The sequence below is a fragment of the Mesoplodon bidens genome (assembly GCF_964165515.1).
Source record: "Mesoplodon bidens genome assembly, contig: HAP1_SCAFFOLD_1381, whole genome shotgun sequence".
In the NCBI taxonomy this organism is placed as follows: Eukaryota; Metazoa; Chordata; class Mammalia; order Artiodactyla; family Ziphiidae; genus Mesoplodon; species Mesoplodon bidens.
The window spans coordinates 586-18,114 of record NW_027672344.1 but is presented as its reverse complement, the minus strand read 5'-3'; the positions used below and the strand labels follow the sequence as shown (position 1 = coordinate 18,114).

General features: G+C 38.9%; 1 protein-coding gene across 1 annotated transcript; it reads left to right on the top strand.

Moving 5' to 3' along the window:
* The first annotated feature begins 247 nt into the window (after positions 1–247).
* Positions 248–17,148, top strand: LOC308610336 (putative helicase senataxin). Its single transcript, XM_081259510.1, has 3 exons — positions 248–431; positions 9,951–10,050; positions 16,782–17,148. Exons 1-3 carry the CDS (start codon positions 291–293, stop codon positions 17,129–17,131), a joined length of 591 nt encoding a protein of 196 aa, XP_081115636.1. The 5' UTR covers positions 248–290; the 3' UTR covers positions 17,132–17,148.
* The last annotated feature ends 381 nt before the right edge of the window (positions 17,149–17,529 follow it).

Here is a 17,529-nt window from a genome sequence, read left to right as displayed (position 1 = left end):
TAAATACGTCAGCGCTCTTACCAACTCTGCAAAATAAGTCAAGTGGGGTACAATCTGCTTTGAAAGTACCACAGCCAGTCTCTGTGGTGTCTCAGAAGCCAGTGGCTGAAATGAAGGGTTTGTGCAACGTTCTCCAGTGTCATACTCCAAATAATTCCAACAGGCAAGGCTACAAAGTTCCATTTTGTGAAAACGGATCTTTTTCACCTTCCTCTCCGGTAAACGTTTTCTTGTCAGCACAGTCCATCTCTGACACCTTCGTTAAAGAGGTCTTAAAATGGAAATACGCAATGTTTGTGGACTTTGATCAGTGCGGACCCCCTTCAACTCTTTGTCAGTCCATCACAAGACCTGTGCCTGTGAGATTTCAAGATGGTAGAGATTATTTTAATGTGTTTTTCCCTTTGATGATCCTGAATACTTTTGAAACTGTAAGTATATGTTCTAATCGTATACCTTCAGACTTTGAAATTACATTTCTTTACCATGCTGAGTACGGCTAAAATAACTGATCGCATTTTGATTTAGATGTAGCTTGTAGATTTCATGTTGAACAGACATTGTGCCCCACAGTGTTCTAGATGCCGGTGATACAGAGGAAACCCTTAAACTCTGCCCTTCTGGAGCTTACAGACACAATTCAGAGTGCTAGTTTACCAAGTCCAGAGGTGGCACAGGAGGAGGAAACGTTTTTCGGTGTAAAATAAGGGAAGACTTCTCAGAGGACATAGTCTCTCATCTGCGTTTATTTTTTTGAAAAGTAGTGTAAACCTTTACTGAAGTTTTCTTGAGGAGGTAGCAAAGGGCAAGTTACACTGGTCAGCACAAAGCAGTAAATCCCAAATTTCTCATCTGTCTTCCCAACTTCTTAGGCCTCATAGCAGCCTTTAGCTGCCCCCCTACCCCAACACATCCCATTCTGGTTCTTCTCTCTTTCTTACTGCCTGACTGGGATTGCCAAGAAAAATATAGGATTCCCAGTTAAATTTGAACCTCAGAAAAACAGTAATTCTTTAGTGTAAACATCCACCTGCACTTTGAAGGATGTTTTTGGTGTTCTCACAGCAGGTCGATTTTTCCTTTTTTTCAAATTGGTTAAAAAACAAAAACCCAAAAGGTGAGTGTGCAACAAGACTCTTCAAAACCAAGAGCACTGAGGTAAATACCCACGTATTCAGTCAGCAGATCCTCGGGTGCCTGATACTTGCCCAGTACTATCACAGACCTGGCGGGGGTAAAGTGGTGAACACGACAGACAAGGCCTCTGCCTTCTGGGAATGATCATTTCAGATCGGGACAAAAGGCTCTAGAGTGCTCTAGAATGATCTAGAACAAAAGGGAGCAGGCACTTGAGACTGAAAGGTGAGACGGCCTCTGTGAGCGATGGTATTCACACCGAGACCAGAGTGAGCAGAAGGAGTTGGCCATAGGAAGTATATCGCAGGCAGAGAGACTGCAAAGATCCAGCTTAGAATTGTTAAAGGCAAAGGAGATGTACTGCACAAAGAGGCAAGTTGGTGTCAATTTATGCCCTAAATTTCAGCCATTGTCGTAAGAATTATTTTACTAGTGTTTCAGAACCATTAGAAACAACTAACTGATAAAGGCTCTTCAGTCTCTCTCCTTAAGAACAATGTGAAATAGTATTACAAGAATGATTTTCTTACCTTACAAAATCGTTAGTTCAGTGAACAGTGTATACAGTAAAATAAGCTGGGGAATATACAGAGATTTTCTTCATCTTGGAGCTTATTTTTTTTCTTGAACGTTTATCCTTTCCAGAAAACACTAAATTGCTTAGAGGCCATTCATAGCCCTTAAATTTAGGACACATTTGTGATTTTATTTTTCCCTTAGTTCAGAAGTATTTATATGTTTATCTTTAAGATTTCTTCCTTCAGGACATTTCTGTAGCCAGAACCTTTTCAAAACAGAATGAGCACAAGTTCCGTTTGTATATACACAAAGTTTAAGATAGTCAAATACTTGTGGAAGGCCCATTATTAAAAAAAAAAAAATCAGCCACTCTCACCTCCCCAAGTAATTATTTTTGATCCTTGAGGGATGCTTTTGTTATTTACTTCCATATTTCTAAATAACATGCCACTATTTTGACTTGTTAAGTTTTCAGTACTAGACATTTTCTGTAATTACCCACTACAGGAAGTACCCTCTCTTCCCAGCCCTGTGTTCACACACACCTCTCCTGTTTTCCCATCCTCACTATGGAGTAGTCTTGTAATTTTTAGGTCAGTATTTGTTATTATTTTGACGATATAAAAGGTGTCCACTGGGCTTCCCTGGTGGCGCAGTGGTTGAGAATCTGCCTGCTAATGCAGGGGTCACAGGTTCGAGCCCTGGTCTTGGAGGATCCCACGTGCCGTGGAGCAGCTATGCCCGTGAGCCACAAGTACTGAGCCCGCGTGTCTGGAGCCTGTGCTCCCCAGCTAGAGAGGCTGCGATAGTGAGAGGCCCACGCACTGCGATGAAGAGTAGCCCCCGCTTGCCGCAACTAGAGAAAGCCCTCGCACAGAAACGAAGACCCAACACAGCAAAAATAAATTAATTTAAACAAAAGAGAATAAGGTCATTGAATTAAAAACAAAAGTGTCCGCGACTAAGTCATGTGGTAGTTGTAACTACTTTTCGTTTCCGACTCTTTGCTTTCTCTGGATTTATTGTTTACTTAATTTTCTATGTACGTATTACTAATTTAGCTTCAGGCTGTCTCTTGGATGTTTAGGCCTCTCAGTATGATCAGGCACATCAGATAGTTGATAAATTTCATCTTCTTGGTTTAGGATGGTTAACCTGAAATGCTCACCATCCTCATCCTAGGGCTTGCATTTCCTTCTTTCCTGTGTTGGATCTTTTGTCTCCTGTACCCAGGGTTGTCTGTTTTTGTCACCCTCTCATTTTAGTAAGGCACATCCTTCAAGCTTCCTGAGAAAAGAATGCGTAGGAGATAAATTTTGAAACTTTGCATGTCTTAAAATTTCTTTCTATTTTGCCATCTCTGTCTTTGTTGTTGTCATCGTCATTCTCCTTCCTTGGAGACTTTCTCAGCGTCCAAGTCTATTGAAACAATTTTTGAGCATATTTTTAGTTTCACAGTACTCTTGTCCTCTCATTATTCCTTTTTATAGGATTGTGTGCTTTCTTCATGTGCACAGTATTTTTTACTACCTGAAGTTAATTAATGATAAGTTTAAAGTTAGTTGAAAGTTTTCTTCTCTTTTCATTGTCCCTGTTTTCCCAGTTGCTTTTTTCCTATTCATTTTAGTGTCTACAGACCTTTCATGTTAACTCCTTTCTTCACATGTCTAATGATTTTTGTTGGTTTACTCACATTTAAGAACAGGATACTAACAAGCAGATTGGAGCATTGTTCATAATAGCCAAAAGTTGTAAACAGCCGAGATGTCCATCAGGAGATGAATGGGTAAACAAAACATGGTATATGCCTACAATGGAATATTAGTCTACTATTAAAAGGAATGACCCGTTCTATGTACTTTTACCTGTTCTTTGATGAGCCTGGAAAATATTATGCTAAGTGAAAGAAGCCAGGTACAGAAGGCCACACATTGTGTAATTCCATTTATATGAATTTTCCAGAATAGGCACATCCGTAGAGACAGAAAGTGGATTAGTAGTCGCCAGGGGATGGGTGAGGGAGGGGTGTGGGAATTAGGACTGACTGCTAATAGGTATAAGGCTTGTTTGGGGATGTTGGGAATGTTCTGGAATTAGATAATGGTGATGGTTACACAAAATAGTGAATGTACTAAAAACACACTGTAGTGTGCACACTTTAAAGTGGTGAATTTTATATTGTGAACTATATCTCAACTTTTTAATGCTATAAGAAAAGAGGATGCATTTAAATAATGACAGGTCAAAAGAGATGCTTAGGAAAAGAGATACTTTTACTAAAATGGTCCTTTATTATTTGCACTGTGGAAGTCAAATGTGATCTGAAGGACACCATCACATGGTGAAATCCAAATTAGTTTCATTCTTTATATTAAGATTACATGCTTAGGTATAGTTATAATCTATATTTTGTTACATGTAAGATTTTAAAACAGATTAGAAGCTCTGAGTGAAAGGGATAGGCTTGTTGACCATTTGGCATTTTATTGGGAAGCCTCATCCCCACCCTCATGTCACTGTTTTTAGTCTTTTCTTTTCCCCTCTTAGTGAGGTCAGATTTCCCCAAGAAGAATCTTCAGATCGATTGCCTGGAAAGCATAGGCTTGATGGGGAGCTGACTGTGGGGTGAGGGTGGGGGCAGAGGGAAAGGTCCAGGCATTCAGTATCTAAATATTTGCTTAATTCCCTGTTTAAAAATTATTTTATTTTATTTTTAAAATTATTTTATTTATTTTTGGCCGTGTTGGGTCTTCGTTGCTGCACGTGGGCTTTTCCCTAGTTGTGGCGAGGGCTTCAGTAGTTGTGGCTCAAAGACTCCAGAGCGCAGGCTCAGTAGTTGTAGCACGAGGGCTTAGTTGCTCCATGGCACGTGAGATCTTCCCGGACCAGGGATAGAACCCGTGGCCCCTGCATTGGCAGGCAGATGCCTAACCACTGTACCACCAGGGACGCCCCCCTCACCTTTTTTTTTTTTTTTAAGTACAGTATCCCCTCTCTATCTGCTGCCCCACAGGCAGAGACGGTCACACTTTATAGAAGTGAAACCACTCTAGCTTTTTGCTAGGAACAGGGATGGGCAGTCTCCCTTCAGCCCTCCTCCTCCTAGAGGTGTATGTCAGACACTTCCTTCTTAGAGTTCAGCTTCTTGGACTTGCTGAGTTAGTTAACCATTCATCCATCTGCTTACCAGCTTCCCAGATTTTGATACTCTTGCCTCGTCTTCTGTTCTCTTCATCCTAATGAATTAATCCTGTTGTGAAAAATCCCTTGGGTGTTTTAGTGGGGTTTCAGGGGAATGAAAGGAAATGCCTGTGTTCAATCTGTCATCTTTACCATGAAGTTTTATCTTGTTCTTTTTTTCTTATTTTTGCAATCTTGTTCTTTTTCTTTAACCATGTAGTGAAACAGCATTGTTTTAGCATTTCTAGTTTATATAGGCCAACATTTATTAATGGTGTTATTAATATACCTTGATTCCTTTTTTTTTTTTCCCACTGTAACGTGTGGCTTGTGGGATCTTAGTTGCCTGACCAGGGATTGAACCTGGGCCCTCAGCAGTGAAAGCACTAACAACTGAACTGCCAGAGAATTCTCAGATACCTTGATTACTTTTAATGTTTATTCTTTCTTATAAGCCAGAGACTGTGGCATCAACCACAGTCTTGGGCCAAGGCTTCTTATCCTCATTTGGATGTAATTTGACTTCATAATATTGTTTGTTAATGGAATGCTGAAGTGTGTTTAGAGTCCTTTGACAGAAATGTGGTTGGTATCCTATTTAGGACATGAAACGCAGTGTTTGGTTATCCAGTTCTTATGTCTTATTGCAGGTGGAATGCAATGACATTGCGTAGAATTATCCCTTGCCCCAAAGGGCAAACGAGCAAATTCAACTTTTAGAAATATGAGTCTCTTGAATAAAAAAAAAAATCCCACAGGACTCAGAGGCAAAAAGTATACAAGTCAATTTTCACAGCAAAGTAAAGGAGCTGTTACAGTGGAGGATTCCTGGACTGAATGTCAATATTATGACATAGTGTGAGTCTGTTTCGTGTTTGGTAATTGCAATCATTGTTGCTTTTGTTGTGGTCATCCATTTGCAATGCTTGGTGTCAGTTTATTTATCTCTTGTAAAAATAAAATACAGTGTGTGGGGGGAAAAAAAGAAATATGAGTCTTTTGTGTACTGATGTGACTGATAGAAGATATATTAGTTTTTAATCCTTACGTTTAACACACAAAAATATTAGATAAATGTGCACTATTTTGACAGGGACCAATTTTTTTGGTCAGTTTTGGCAAATACTCTATTTTCTTAAAGTTTTGGTTTGCTGGCTCTGTCTGCAGTCCCCTTCGGTTACCTGTGTGTGCATGCACGTGTATGCAGAGTGTAATTGGCAGCTGCTTTTTAGGTTGTGTAGACAAGGAGCAGGCAGAAAGGGGGCCCTTCTGGAGTACCAGCTGTGATTCTTAGTGCCCACACCCCTTATAGGGAGAGTGCACCATTTTTAGCTAATTTCCTGTTATAATTTGTTCTGTGAAGGAAACAAAACAGGTTGATATGATGAGCGACATTGGGAGGCTGCTTTTGAGATCGGGCTGAGAGCCAGGAGAGGAGGGTTTTGTGCAGAGGAGGGGGGAGGGTCAAGACTATAATGCTTTGAAGTAGGCCTAACTGAGCATATGTGAGCAAAGAGATTAGGCTGATGTGACTGGAGTGAGGTAACTTAGAGGTAAAGGGAAATGAAGTAAGATTGCAGAAATCAGTCAAGAGCTGGATGGTATACAACCCTGTAAGTGCAGGTTGGGGTTTCATTCTCAGTACAGTGAGAAGATGTTGGAGGATTTTTAGTTGGTTGGTGTTTAGGCTGGGGGAGTAGCAATATGTAATAGTTTACTTTTTTGTTTTAAAGAAAACATTCTTAGTTGCTCATTAGAGAATAACTGTAGAAAGGTAAGCATAGATGCAGTAGACCTGTCGGGGGCTATTATAATAGCCCAGGAGAAAGATGATGGTAGCTTGATCTAGGTGGTAGCTATGGAAATAAAGAGAAGTGAATTCATTGGGCGTAAATTTTGGAGATAGTACTCAGTACTTATCTTTTTTAAATATATATAGAAATTTATGTGATTCATTTTTGGCTGGGTTGGGTCTTGGTTGATGCACACAGGCTTTCTCTAGTTGCAGCGAGCTAGAGAAACTCTGCATAGCATCCCCCATTATCAACATCCCCTACCAATGTAGTACATTCGTACAACTGATGAACCTACATTGACACGTCATTACCACCCAGAGTCCATAGTTTTCATTAGGGTTCACTCTTGATTTGTATATTCTAAGGGTTTGGACAAACGTATAATGACATGTAGCAGTCCTCTAATATCAGAGTACTTTCACTGCCCTAAAAATCCTCTCTGCTCTGCCTGTTCACCCCTCCACAGTCTCAACCCTGGCAATCACTCATCCTTTTACTGTCTCCATAGTTTGCTTTCTCCAGCATGTCAAATAGTTGGAATCACACAGTATGTAGCCTTTCCAGATTGGCTTCTTTCACTTAGTAATGTGCATTTCAGGTCCTTCTGTGTCTTTTCATGGCTTCATAGCTCATTTCTTTTTAGCACTAAATAATATTCCATTGTCTGGTTGTACCATAGTTGGTTTATCCGTTCACCCACTGAAGGGCATCTTGGTTGCTTCCAAGTTTAGGCAGTTATGAATAAAGCTGCTATAAATATCCATGTGCAGGTTTTTAACGTAAATATAAGTTTTCAGTTCATTTGGATAAATAGTGAGGGCACTATTGCTGGATCCTACAGTAAGAATATGTTTAGTTTCATAGGAAACCACCGAACAGTCTTCCAAAGTGGTGGTACCATCTTGGGAATTTCCTGGTGGTCCAGTGGTTAGGACTCTGCACTTCCACTTGCAGGGGGCACAGGTTCGATCCCCGGTCAGGGAACTAAATCCCACAAGCCACGTGGCTCAGCAAAAAAAAAGAAAAAAAAAAAAAGGTAATGGTGCTATTTTACATTCCCACGAGCAATAAATGAGAGTTCCTACTGTTCCACATCCCCGTCAGCATTTGGTCCTGTCAGTGCTCCAGATTTTGGCCATTCTAATACGTGTGTAATAGTATCTTGTTGTTTTAATTTGCATTCCTTTGATGACATAAGATATGGAGCATTTTTTCATATACTAATTTACGGTCTGTATATCTACTTTGGTGAGGTGTCTGTCCAGGCCTTTTGCACATCTTTTTCATCAGGTTGTCTGTTTTCTTACTGTTGAGTTATTTTTTTCTTTTTTAAATAAATTTAGTTTATTTATTTTTGGCTGCATTGGGTCTTCATTGCTGTGCACAGGCTTCCTCTAGTTGCAGCGAGCAGGGGCTACTCTTTGTGGTGTGCGGGCTTCTCATTGCAGTGGCTTCTCTTGTTATGGAGCACGGGCTCTAGGCATGTGGGCTTCAGTGGTTGTGGCATGCGGGCTCAGTAGTTGTGGCTCACGGGCTTAGTTGCTCTGTGGCATGTGAGATCTTCCTGGACCAGGGATCGAACCTGTGTCCCCTGTGTTGGCAGGCAGATTCTTAACCACTGTGCCACCAGAGAAGCCCTTCTCCTTCACTTTTAAAGGATAATTTTTCAGGATTCCGAATTCTAGATTGGTAGGATTTTTTCTTTCAACAGTCTAAATATTTCACTACTCTCTCCTTGCTCGCATGGTTTCTGAGGAGAAGTTAGATGTAATTCTTATCCTTCCTCCTCTATAAATAAGGTGTTTATACCCACAGGCTTCTTTCATGATTTTTTTTCCCTTTATCTTTGATATTTCATATTCCTGAAGGTTGAATATGATATGCCTAGGTGTAGTTTCTGGCATTTATTCTGCTTGATCTTGGAGCTTCCTGGATCTGTGGCTTGGTGTCTGATGTTAATTTTGGAAAACTCTGAGTCATTATACCTCAAATACTGCTTCTTTTTCGCTCTCTCTTCTTCTCGTATCTCCATTATGTGTATGCTGCATCTTTTGTCATTATCTCACAGTCTTGGATATTCTGGGGTGTGTTTTTTTTTTTACCCATTTTTTTCTCCTTGCTTTTCAGCTTTGGTAGCTTCTATTGCTGTAGCCTCAAGCTCAGAGATTGTTTCCTCAGCAATGTCCAGTGTAGTAATGAGGCCATCAGAGGCAACCTTCATTTCTGTTACAGTGTTTTTGATCTCTGGCATTACCTTTTGATTCTTTCTACTTTACATCTCATTCATTACATTACCCATCTATTATTTCATGGCCTCCTTTTTTCATTAAACTCTTAGTATATTAACTATAGTTTAAAAAAAAAAATCCTGGTCTGATAATTCCAGTATTCCTGCCATATCTGACAGGTTTTAGTGCTTCTTTATTCTGTGCAAACTGTGTTTTTTGCCTTTGAGTATGCCTTGTAATTTTTTGTTGCAAGGCAGACGTAATCTACTAAATAAAAGGAACGGCAGTAAATAGGCCTTTAGTGATATAGAAATGAGGTATGGGGGAAGGAAGACCATTCCATAGTCCTATGATAAGGTGTCACTCTTTTAGTGAGCCTTTGCCTCTGGACTAAGAACTTTACACCACATGCTTCTTAGTTTCCCCCCACCTCCTTGGGTGAGACAGGATGGTTAGAATGGGCTGGAGCTGGTTTTCTTCCCTCAAGTAGTTTAAGCTCTGATAAAATCCCAGCAACTTTGACTCCGGTAAAATAGCATCTCATAGATCAGGCCTTGTTAAGAAGGTCAAGAATGCTCTGGTGTATTACACAATGGTTCCTTTACCCCAGTCCCCACCAACCCCCCACCCCCGCTGGAAGCACACAGGGAATTTTCTCCAGTGTTCACTGTGAGGGCCTGTTCGAGCTCCTAGAGGTAAGACTCACCAAAGTGTGGAGTCCCTTTTATGACTGGGTCCCCCTAGAGTTTTTAAGAGAGGTCATGCTGAGCCTCCAACAGTTTGTCGCATCCAGTTCAGGATTTCCTCCTGGCATGGAGGTTTCTACTTAAGAGTTTTCTGCGCTGGCAAGTTGTGATTGTCTGTATCCACCTTTTTGTCTCTTTTTACTTGTTAGGATGGAGTGGCGACTTCTAAGTTCCTTACATGCCAAGCTGGAAACCAGAAGTCCCAAATTAATTTTTAATGTTTGTGTCACACAGGAGTTCTAGGTTCTGGATTTTATGGTTGCTTACTTTGGAAAATTTTGCCGTTTAACATTGGCTTTTCAGATGTTTTTGCTTTCTTAAGTTGCTTTTTTTGCTTTGCGTAGGTGGCACAGGAATGGAACAGCTCTCCAAACAAAGAGAAATTCCATCAGTTGCATTTACGAAAATTTCCTGCTGATTATAAAAAATACTGGGAGTTTGTGGGTAAGTTCTTTCTTATGTAACTTGGGCTCTACCATATAATAATTGGAGATTGCTATTTGAGGGAACATAATAATTGCTTGAATTTTCTGGGATATAGGTTTCCTGAGGTGAATTTGTAAGCTCTTACAAAGAGTATGTTTAAAGTCTTTACTTAATGAGGATAATTACTGGGACAGTTATAAAATTCATGGTTTTAACCATTGTGCTAGCAGAATACCACAGGCCAAAGTGTCCCTAGATGCTGGGCAAGGGAGAGAGAAGGTGAGCGAGGGAGTTTGATTGGCGGGGGCGGAGGGGGTGTTGACATGATCGTGCGTACAGATTCTGAGTAAATCTCTCTGCCGTCTCTGCTCTCACTTCATGAGTTGTCTGGAGCAGGTGTCACAGTTATGTCTTAGTTATAAATAAACCAAGCATTTAGAACCCTTTAAAATAAAAAGTATAAATTCTCCGTCTGTCTCCTTCCCCCTTGCAGTCCATCCCACTCCATAGATTCACTTAAGAAAAAAAGCATGTACATATATTTGGGGGGGAAGGTATTATATGTTCACTGTAGATTATTCAGATAATATTAGCCAATAGTAAAATAAACATCACTCACAGTTCCCATCATTCAGAGATCATCTTACGAACATAGTAGTGTATATCTTACTGCTAGACTTCCTATTCATCTGAGTGAAGGGTGGGTGGGTAGGGTTATTTTACCTAAGTGACTTTTTTCATGTATTTATTCAGCAAATATTTACTGACTTTATACTACCTGATAGTGTATGATTCTAGATGCTAGGTATGTAGCTGTGATGAAAACATAAAATTCCACCTTCGTGAAGCTTACATTTGACTTATTTTCATTTAGTCTATTATAAATGTCTTTTCAGAGATAAATAATAATAGCATGTTCAGTGTTTGTAGTTATTCCATTGTAAGTGTATTCCATAGTTCTCTTTAACCAGTAATTTCTAGTTAGACATGTACATTACTTATGATTTTTTACTGTTACACTGAATAAATCCCTTTGCTAGATCAAACAGTGTGTGCATTTTAAGACTTTCGGTTCATATTGCCTCTGTCTACCAAAAAGAATACCATTTTCACTTCTGACATAAGAATGTAAGAATGTATCTCTTCTCATTTGCTAGTTTAAACTTATCCCCCAGTTTTATATGGAACATGTATCTCATTTGAAGTTGTAGTTTTTGTCCTCAAATCTTTATTGGTCTTTTATATTCTTGGGGGGGGGCGGATAATTGTCTGTTCATGCCTTTTGTCCTTTTTTTTTTCTCTTAGGGAGGTTATTTTCTTACTTGTATGCATTGTTAATTTTTTTCAATTTCATTATTTGCTGTTCAGTTTCACATGCAGTTTTTGAGGCAGACAATTTTTATCTTCACATGTTCAAAAATACCGTATTTATTTCTTTACTGTTCAGTTGGTTTTAGAAATCAGATAAATACTTCCATATTTTCTTGTAGTAGTTTTATATTTCTTTCTAATATTTAAATCACTGATTTATCATCCATTTATCTTGATGGTATGATAGAATCACATAGCATTTACTCTTGTGTCTGACTTCTTTCACGTAACATGTCTTCGTAATTCATCAATTTTGTGTGCATCTTTGGTATTTTTTTCATTGCTGTGGTGGTATTTCAATATGTGACTGTGTCACAATTTTACTGTTGATGGACATTTTTATGATTATTATTTTAAAGAAGTTTTTTTTGTCAGTGCCATGCAGCTTGTGGGATCTTAGTTCCCCGACCAGGGATTGAACCCGGGCCACAGCAGTGAAAGCGCCGAGTCCTAACCACTGGATCGCCAGAGAACTCCCGTTAATGGACATTTTTTCAGCAGTTTAGGCCTGTGTGTCAGGGCTCTCCAAGTCCATGCCCAAGTTCAGTGATTCGCTAGGAAGACTCACAGGAATTATATTCATGCTCATGGCTGTGACTTACTATGGCAAAAGGATACAAAGCAAAATCAGCAAAGGGAAAAAGGAAACCAGGAGCAAGTTTCCAAGAGTCATTTCCCAGCGAAGTCACACAGGACACACTTAATTTTCCCAGTAGTGGGCTGCGACAACCCATGTGACACATTATCTACCAGGGAAGCTTAGAGACCCAGTGCCTAAAACACCCTCTGCCTAGCCCACATTCATGACTTTCACAAGTAAAGTGGGTGTTTGACATAAGCTGTAGAGAAAAAATTTGGCAAACAGGTAAGGTACAGTGAGCCATTGTCATCAGCAAATGATGAGAGCTGTCTGGAAAACCAAGTTCCCAGATTCCAAGGGGGCCAACCTTGTAAGCAGGCCTTTCTAATGATAGCAGCCTCAGGCCTTCTTCTACACACAGCATTTTATGAATAATGCTATTATGGTCATTCATGTGTCTCTTCGTGTTATGCGAGGGCATTTTTGTGGAGTCTATCTCCTGAAGTGGGTCTCAGAGTCTCAGGGTATTATGCATGAGCTTAACATGAGTAGATAATGCCAAGCTAGTCGTGCAGAATGACACACCCCACCAGCGTATGGAAGTCACGTTGCTCCATGTCTCTGCCAACACATTTGTGTTGATTGTGCTGTTCATTTTAGCCATTGTAGTGTGTGTGTATTGATGGCCATTTGTGGTTTTATTTTGTAATATCCTGGCTATCAGTGAGATTGAGCACCTTCTCATATATTTAGTAGATGCTCAAGTAACCTCTCTAGGGAAGCACCTATTAAAGACTCTTGTTCATTTTCTGTTAGTTGTCTTTTCCTTACTGATTTGTAGCAAGTTCTTTATGCAATCTGGATATAAACCATCCTCCCACTTTGGCTTGCATTATGTCTCTCTTAGTGATGTCTTTAAAATTCTTATTTTATTCTTGTTTAGACTTTATTTTTTAACATAACAAATGCATCTGTGTATTTTTTATGGTTAATGGTCTGTGCCAAAGGTTTAAGAAACCTTTCCCTGCTGCAGGTCATAAATATATTATCTTAACATCTAGAACAGGTGTCAGCAAACCACAGCTTGCAGATCTACCCTGTATCCTGTTTTTATACTGCCCAAGAGTAAGGTTCTTACATTTTTTTAAGCTTTTGAAGAAAAGATGATGATGAATATGCAACAGACACCATGTGTAGCCTGCAAAGAAAAATCTGGCTCTTTACAGAAAGTTTGCCAATCCCTTTTCTAGAGGCTTCGCTGTTTTGCCGACCTGGAATGGATTTTGTACACGAGTAAGATGTAGGGGCCATGTTTCATTTTTTTTTCCCTAATGGAGATGTAATTACCCCAGTAGTGTTTATTGAAAAGATTATCCTTTCTCCATGGTCTGCAGTGTCATATTTGTTACAAATCTAATGTCCATTTAATGCACTCGCCTTTTTCTGGACTCCTTTCTTCTTTGTTGGATCATTTGCCTACCTTTCTGCCCATATCACATTGCTTAATTTTACTTAATTAAGCTTTATTATAAACATTAATGAGCAAGTCTGCTTACCTTGTTTGGCCTTAAGAGTACGTTGGCTATTCTTGTCCCTTTGCGTTACCATGTAAGTTTTAGAGAAAAAAAAGATGTGGACATTTGTTAAGAATTGACATCTTTCTAATACTGATTTGAATACGATACATACTGTCAGTTATTTAGGTTTACTTTCAGTAATGTTTTACAGTTTTCTAGGGAGAGGTTTTGCAGATCATCATTGGTTAGATTTTTTTTCTTTTGGTGTCATAATTATTTAAGTGACTATCTCTAATAGAGATGGACCTAAAAATTCATAGTGTTTTTGCTGATAATTCATTATTTTGTTGCTAAAGTATGAACCATGATTTCTTAATATTAGATAGCTAGACAGTGTTCAAGTTTTCCGTTTCCTCATAAAGAACAATTTATTTCAGCCTGCTTGAATTAAGATCCAAGTTGGGTCCACTCACTGACATTGTTAATATGTCTTCTTCAATTACAATTGTCTCCTTCATGGATCCCTCCCGCTTTGTAATTTATTTTTTGAAGAAATTGTGTTGTTGACCCTGTAGAATTACAGGGTCTGTGTCTGTGTCTTGCTGATAGCATCCCCCTGGTGGTGTTTAGTATGTTTTTCAGTCCTTTGTACTTTTTGTAAATTGATAGTTGGATCTAGAGGCTTGATCAGTTTCATTTGACCTAATATTTTTGGCAAAACTAGTTCATAGCTGAGGTTGGTGTGTTCCTTTATCAGGAGGTGCTTGATCTCTAATTTCTCTTTTTGTAATACTTATAACCGTTGATCCTTAATGCCTAGATTAATTATTTTACTAAAGGATACAAAATGGTGATATTTTTATTTGATCATTTCTTCATTTATTTGCTATTGTAGTTCTGTAAAGAAAAAGTGCTCTATTTTATTTGATTACTCAGTAGTATACTTTATAAAGAAGGGTAGAATAAGTATTGATACTTGACTCCTGACCAGTTTTCAAAATAATGACTTAATTCTCTGCAAGTGCTGGGTTGACCAGTGAACTTTAAAAAAATGTTTTTTCGTTATGAACACATGGACTTAAATACACTTGTTTCAAGTCTTTGTAATTGGTTTCTTCAAGTTGGCTCCTGAGCCCTTTAGACAGGCTAGTCTTTGAGAGCTTTCTTGCTACCTGATATAACCGATACCATCTATATGTTTTATCCTGTATGTGAGCTTTCAATTTTCTAAGTAGCCGTAGTATCTTTGGGTAGAAAACGTTATTTCAAGATCAGTATTGGCATGTTATATGCTGTTTACAAGTAATACATGTAAACATAAGGATACAGAAAGGTTAGAAGAGGAAGATTGGAGAAAGCTACTCATGCAAACCCAACTAAAAGAAACTTGTTTTGCTCTGTTAATACCAGACTAAATAGACTTTACGGCAGAAGAGCATTATTTGAGATTAAAAGCGAGTATTTCACAATGATAGCAAGTTCAGTGAACAGAAGATAGGACCATTTTGAATACCTAATAAAATATATAAAGAAAAAACTGATAGAACTAGAGTGTACTCTTTACATATATGTGAGACCTTTGAACCATTCATTTTTTCTTTTCTTTTAGTTTGGAAATTATACGTCAACTTGTACCTCTTTTGCCATTTAGTAGTTTAGGTGAAAACTTAGAGCGTACATGATTCAAAGTTTACAGATTTCATCGATACTTTAAGTGTCTCCATAGATAAGGCAAAATCTTAAAAAACTTTAACCCTGTTTATCTGTTCCACTTTGTATATTATTATTGTTACGTATTTTAACTCTATATTTTAAACTGTGTTATACATACAGTTGGTCCTCTGTATTTGCGGGATTTGCGTCATCGGATTCAAGCGTGGATTGAAAATATTCAGGGAAAAAAAATTCCAGAAAAACATGTTTGCTATGCACCAGCACCTATTTACATACCACTTATGTTGGATTTACAACTATGTCCATAGCGTTTGCATTGTATTAGGTATTATAAGTAATCTAGAGATGATTTAAAGTGTACTGGAGGATGTGCGTGGGTTATATGCAAATACTATGCCGTTTTACATAAGGGACATGAGCATCTGAGGATTTTGGTGCCTGCGGGAGTCCTAGAACCAATTCAAGGACTGTACTCTGTGTAGTGCCTTGTGCAGCCCTTTTTTGTTTGTTTGTTGATTCTAGTAGTTCATGTATTCTCTCCTGGTGCTTTGCTTATTTCTAATATGTTGGTCATTGTCTTTGGAAAGCTATTTAAAAAATAATCAGGGGCCTAGGATGATAGGATGTCCTCTTCCAGAGAGGATTTTTCTTTGCTTCTGCCAGGATTCTGGGAGTACTAGCAATGTGGGATCATCTTAATCCGGCTTAAAGGATTGAGCTTTCCTGAAGTACTCGGGTGAATTGAAGCTGCCTTCATTGTTGGGTGTAGTCCTTCATGGTCCCTACCTGAAGCTTGAGGGCTACCAGGATGCCTACTTTATCTATGCAGGCCCTGGACTCCAGTTTTTGTCTCTTTTTTTTGTACAAGGCTATCCCAGGTACTGCTCAAATTCCTGGCTGCCACTCCCTGAAGAGTTCAGATGTTTCTAGGGAAAATACTGGGCTGACCCTTACGGATCTCCACCTTGTTCTGGATCTCAACAGAGTGATTCTTCATTGTTGTATTTGCTCTCTGATGCCTTCAAATAGACATTTCTTACATGATGCATTTTTAAAATTCTTTTTTGACTTAGTAGTTCAGTCTACTTAATCCTAGTACTTCGTGCTTTGGTTCAGTATGTTGCTGCTGGATTTGGCAGTTGGTACTGAACTTTTTTTAATTTTAGAGCTTGCTCTGTTTTCCCAGCCCCATTTATTTTACTACTGTCCTTTCCCCCTTGTTTGAAATGCCACTAGTAGGCTCAAAATTCTTACGTGTACATGGATCTGTTTCCAGATTTTCTCTCGGGATTTTGAAAGCAGGGCACAAAAGTGAAAATTCCTTGATTAAAAACTAAGGTAAACTTCAAGGAAAAGAAATGTATTAGCTACTTTTGAATATTATGACTTCATCTATTTTGGCTTTGTAGCAGGTTTTAAGAAGACTTTTATAATGCTGTGTGATCAATATTTGTCAATGCTGACTAGCTTAGACTATCATTTTGAAGTATGTACAAAGTCCGCTAGTGCTGTATACTTGCTTGAACTTAGTACAAGCGTTTAATATCCTTTAATCTCATGTAAAATAATTCTGTTAGAATAAATGCTGGCTTCTTCTTGTGTTATAGTTTATCTTGAGGAATGTGAACTAGCTAAACAGCTTCATCCAAAGGAAAATGATTTGGTGTTTTTGGTTCCTGAAAGACTAAATGGAGAGAAGAAGGATATAGAGAGACATCGCCTGCAAGTTCCCCGTGAACATTACTGTGGCTATGTTCATACGTTCCGCCGCACTTCAGTCAGTAAGTACCTAATGAGACATGGAAGAGAAATCTGTCAGCAGCTCATCTTTTCATCTCCCTCTAAATTAGGCTTTACTAGCCATGTATTTGCTATACATTTACCAGCCCTCTATTTGCTGTCCATTTACCAGATGTATGTTTGCTCTATGTTTACCAGACTGTATTTGCTAGGTTGATTACTTACCATTCAGAGTCCTCTTTTAGTTTTTCTAGACTCAGCTGGAAAAGGCCCAGCACGTATTGCTTTAGACTTAGGATTTTAAAGCTTTCTTTTGTAATGTCTTCTCCTTCTAGTAAATGCCTTCATCTGTCAGTGTGTTTGTTATAAAACAGACAGTTTGCAAACCATCTGTTTGTTAAATCACATTCCAGCCTTGGTTTGGGGGCTAATTATTGATGAGCAGACCAAACACAGAAGTAATTGTAAGGCAACTGGAGGGGTTTACTGTTTCATCACTCCCATCCATTGTGGGGTAGGGACTTCTCTCCCTAAGGTAGCATAACAAAAATAATGTTAGCTTGAATTTAAGGACTACTGACTGTGTGCCAGCCAGTGTGCCCTGTCCTTCCTGTA

Excerpts from the sequence above, each read along its gene's own strand:
- LOC308610336 (XM_081259510.1), top strand. The coding sequence starts at position 291 with ATGTTTGTGGACTTTGATCAGTGCGGACCCCCTTCAACTCTTTGTCAG. Across the intron at positions 432-9,950 it reads TCCTGAATACTTTTGAAACT|GTGGCACAGGAATGGAACAG; the intron begins GTAAGTATATGT and ends TGCTTTGCGTAG. Across the intron at positions 10,051-16,781 it reads AAAATACTGGGAGTTTGTGG|TTTATCTTGAGGAATGTGAA; the intron begins GTAAGTTCTTTC and ends CTTGTGTTATAG.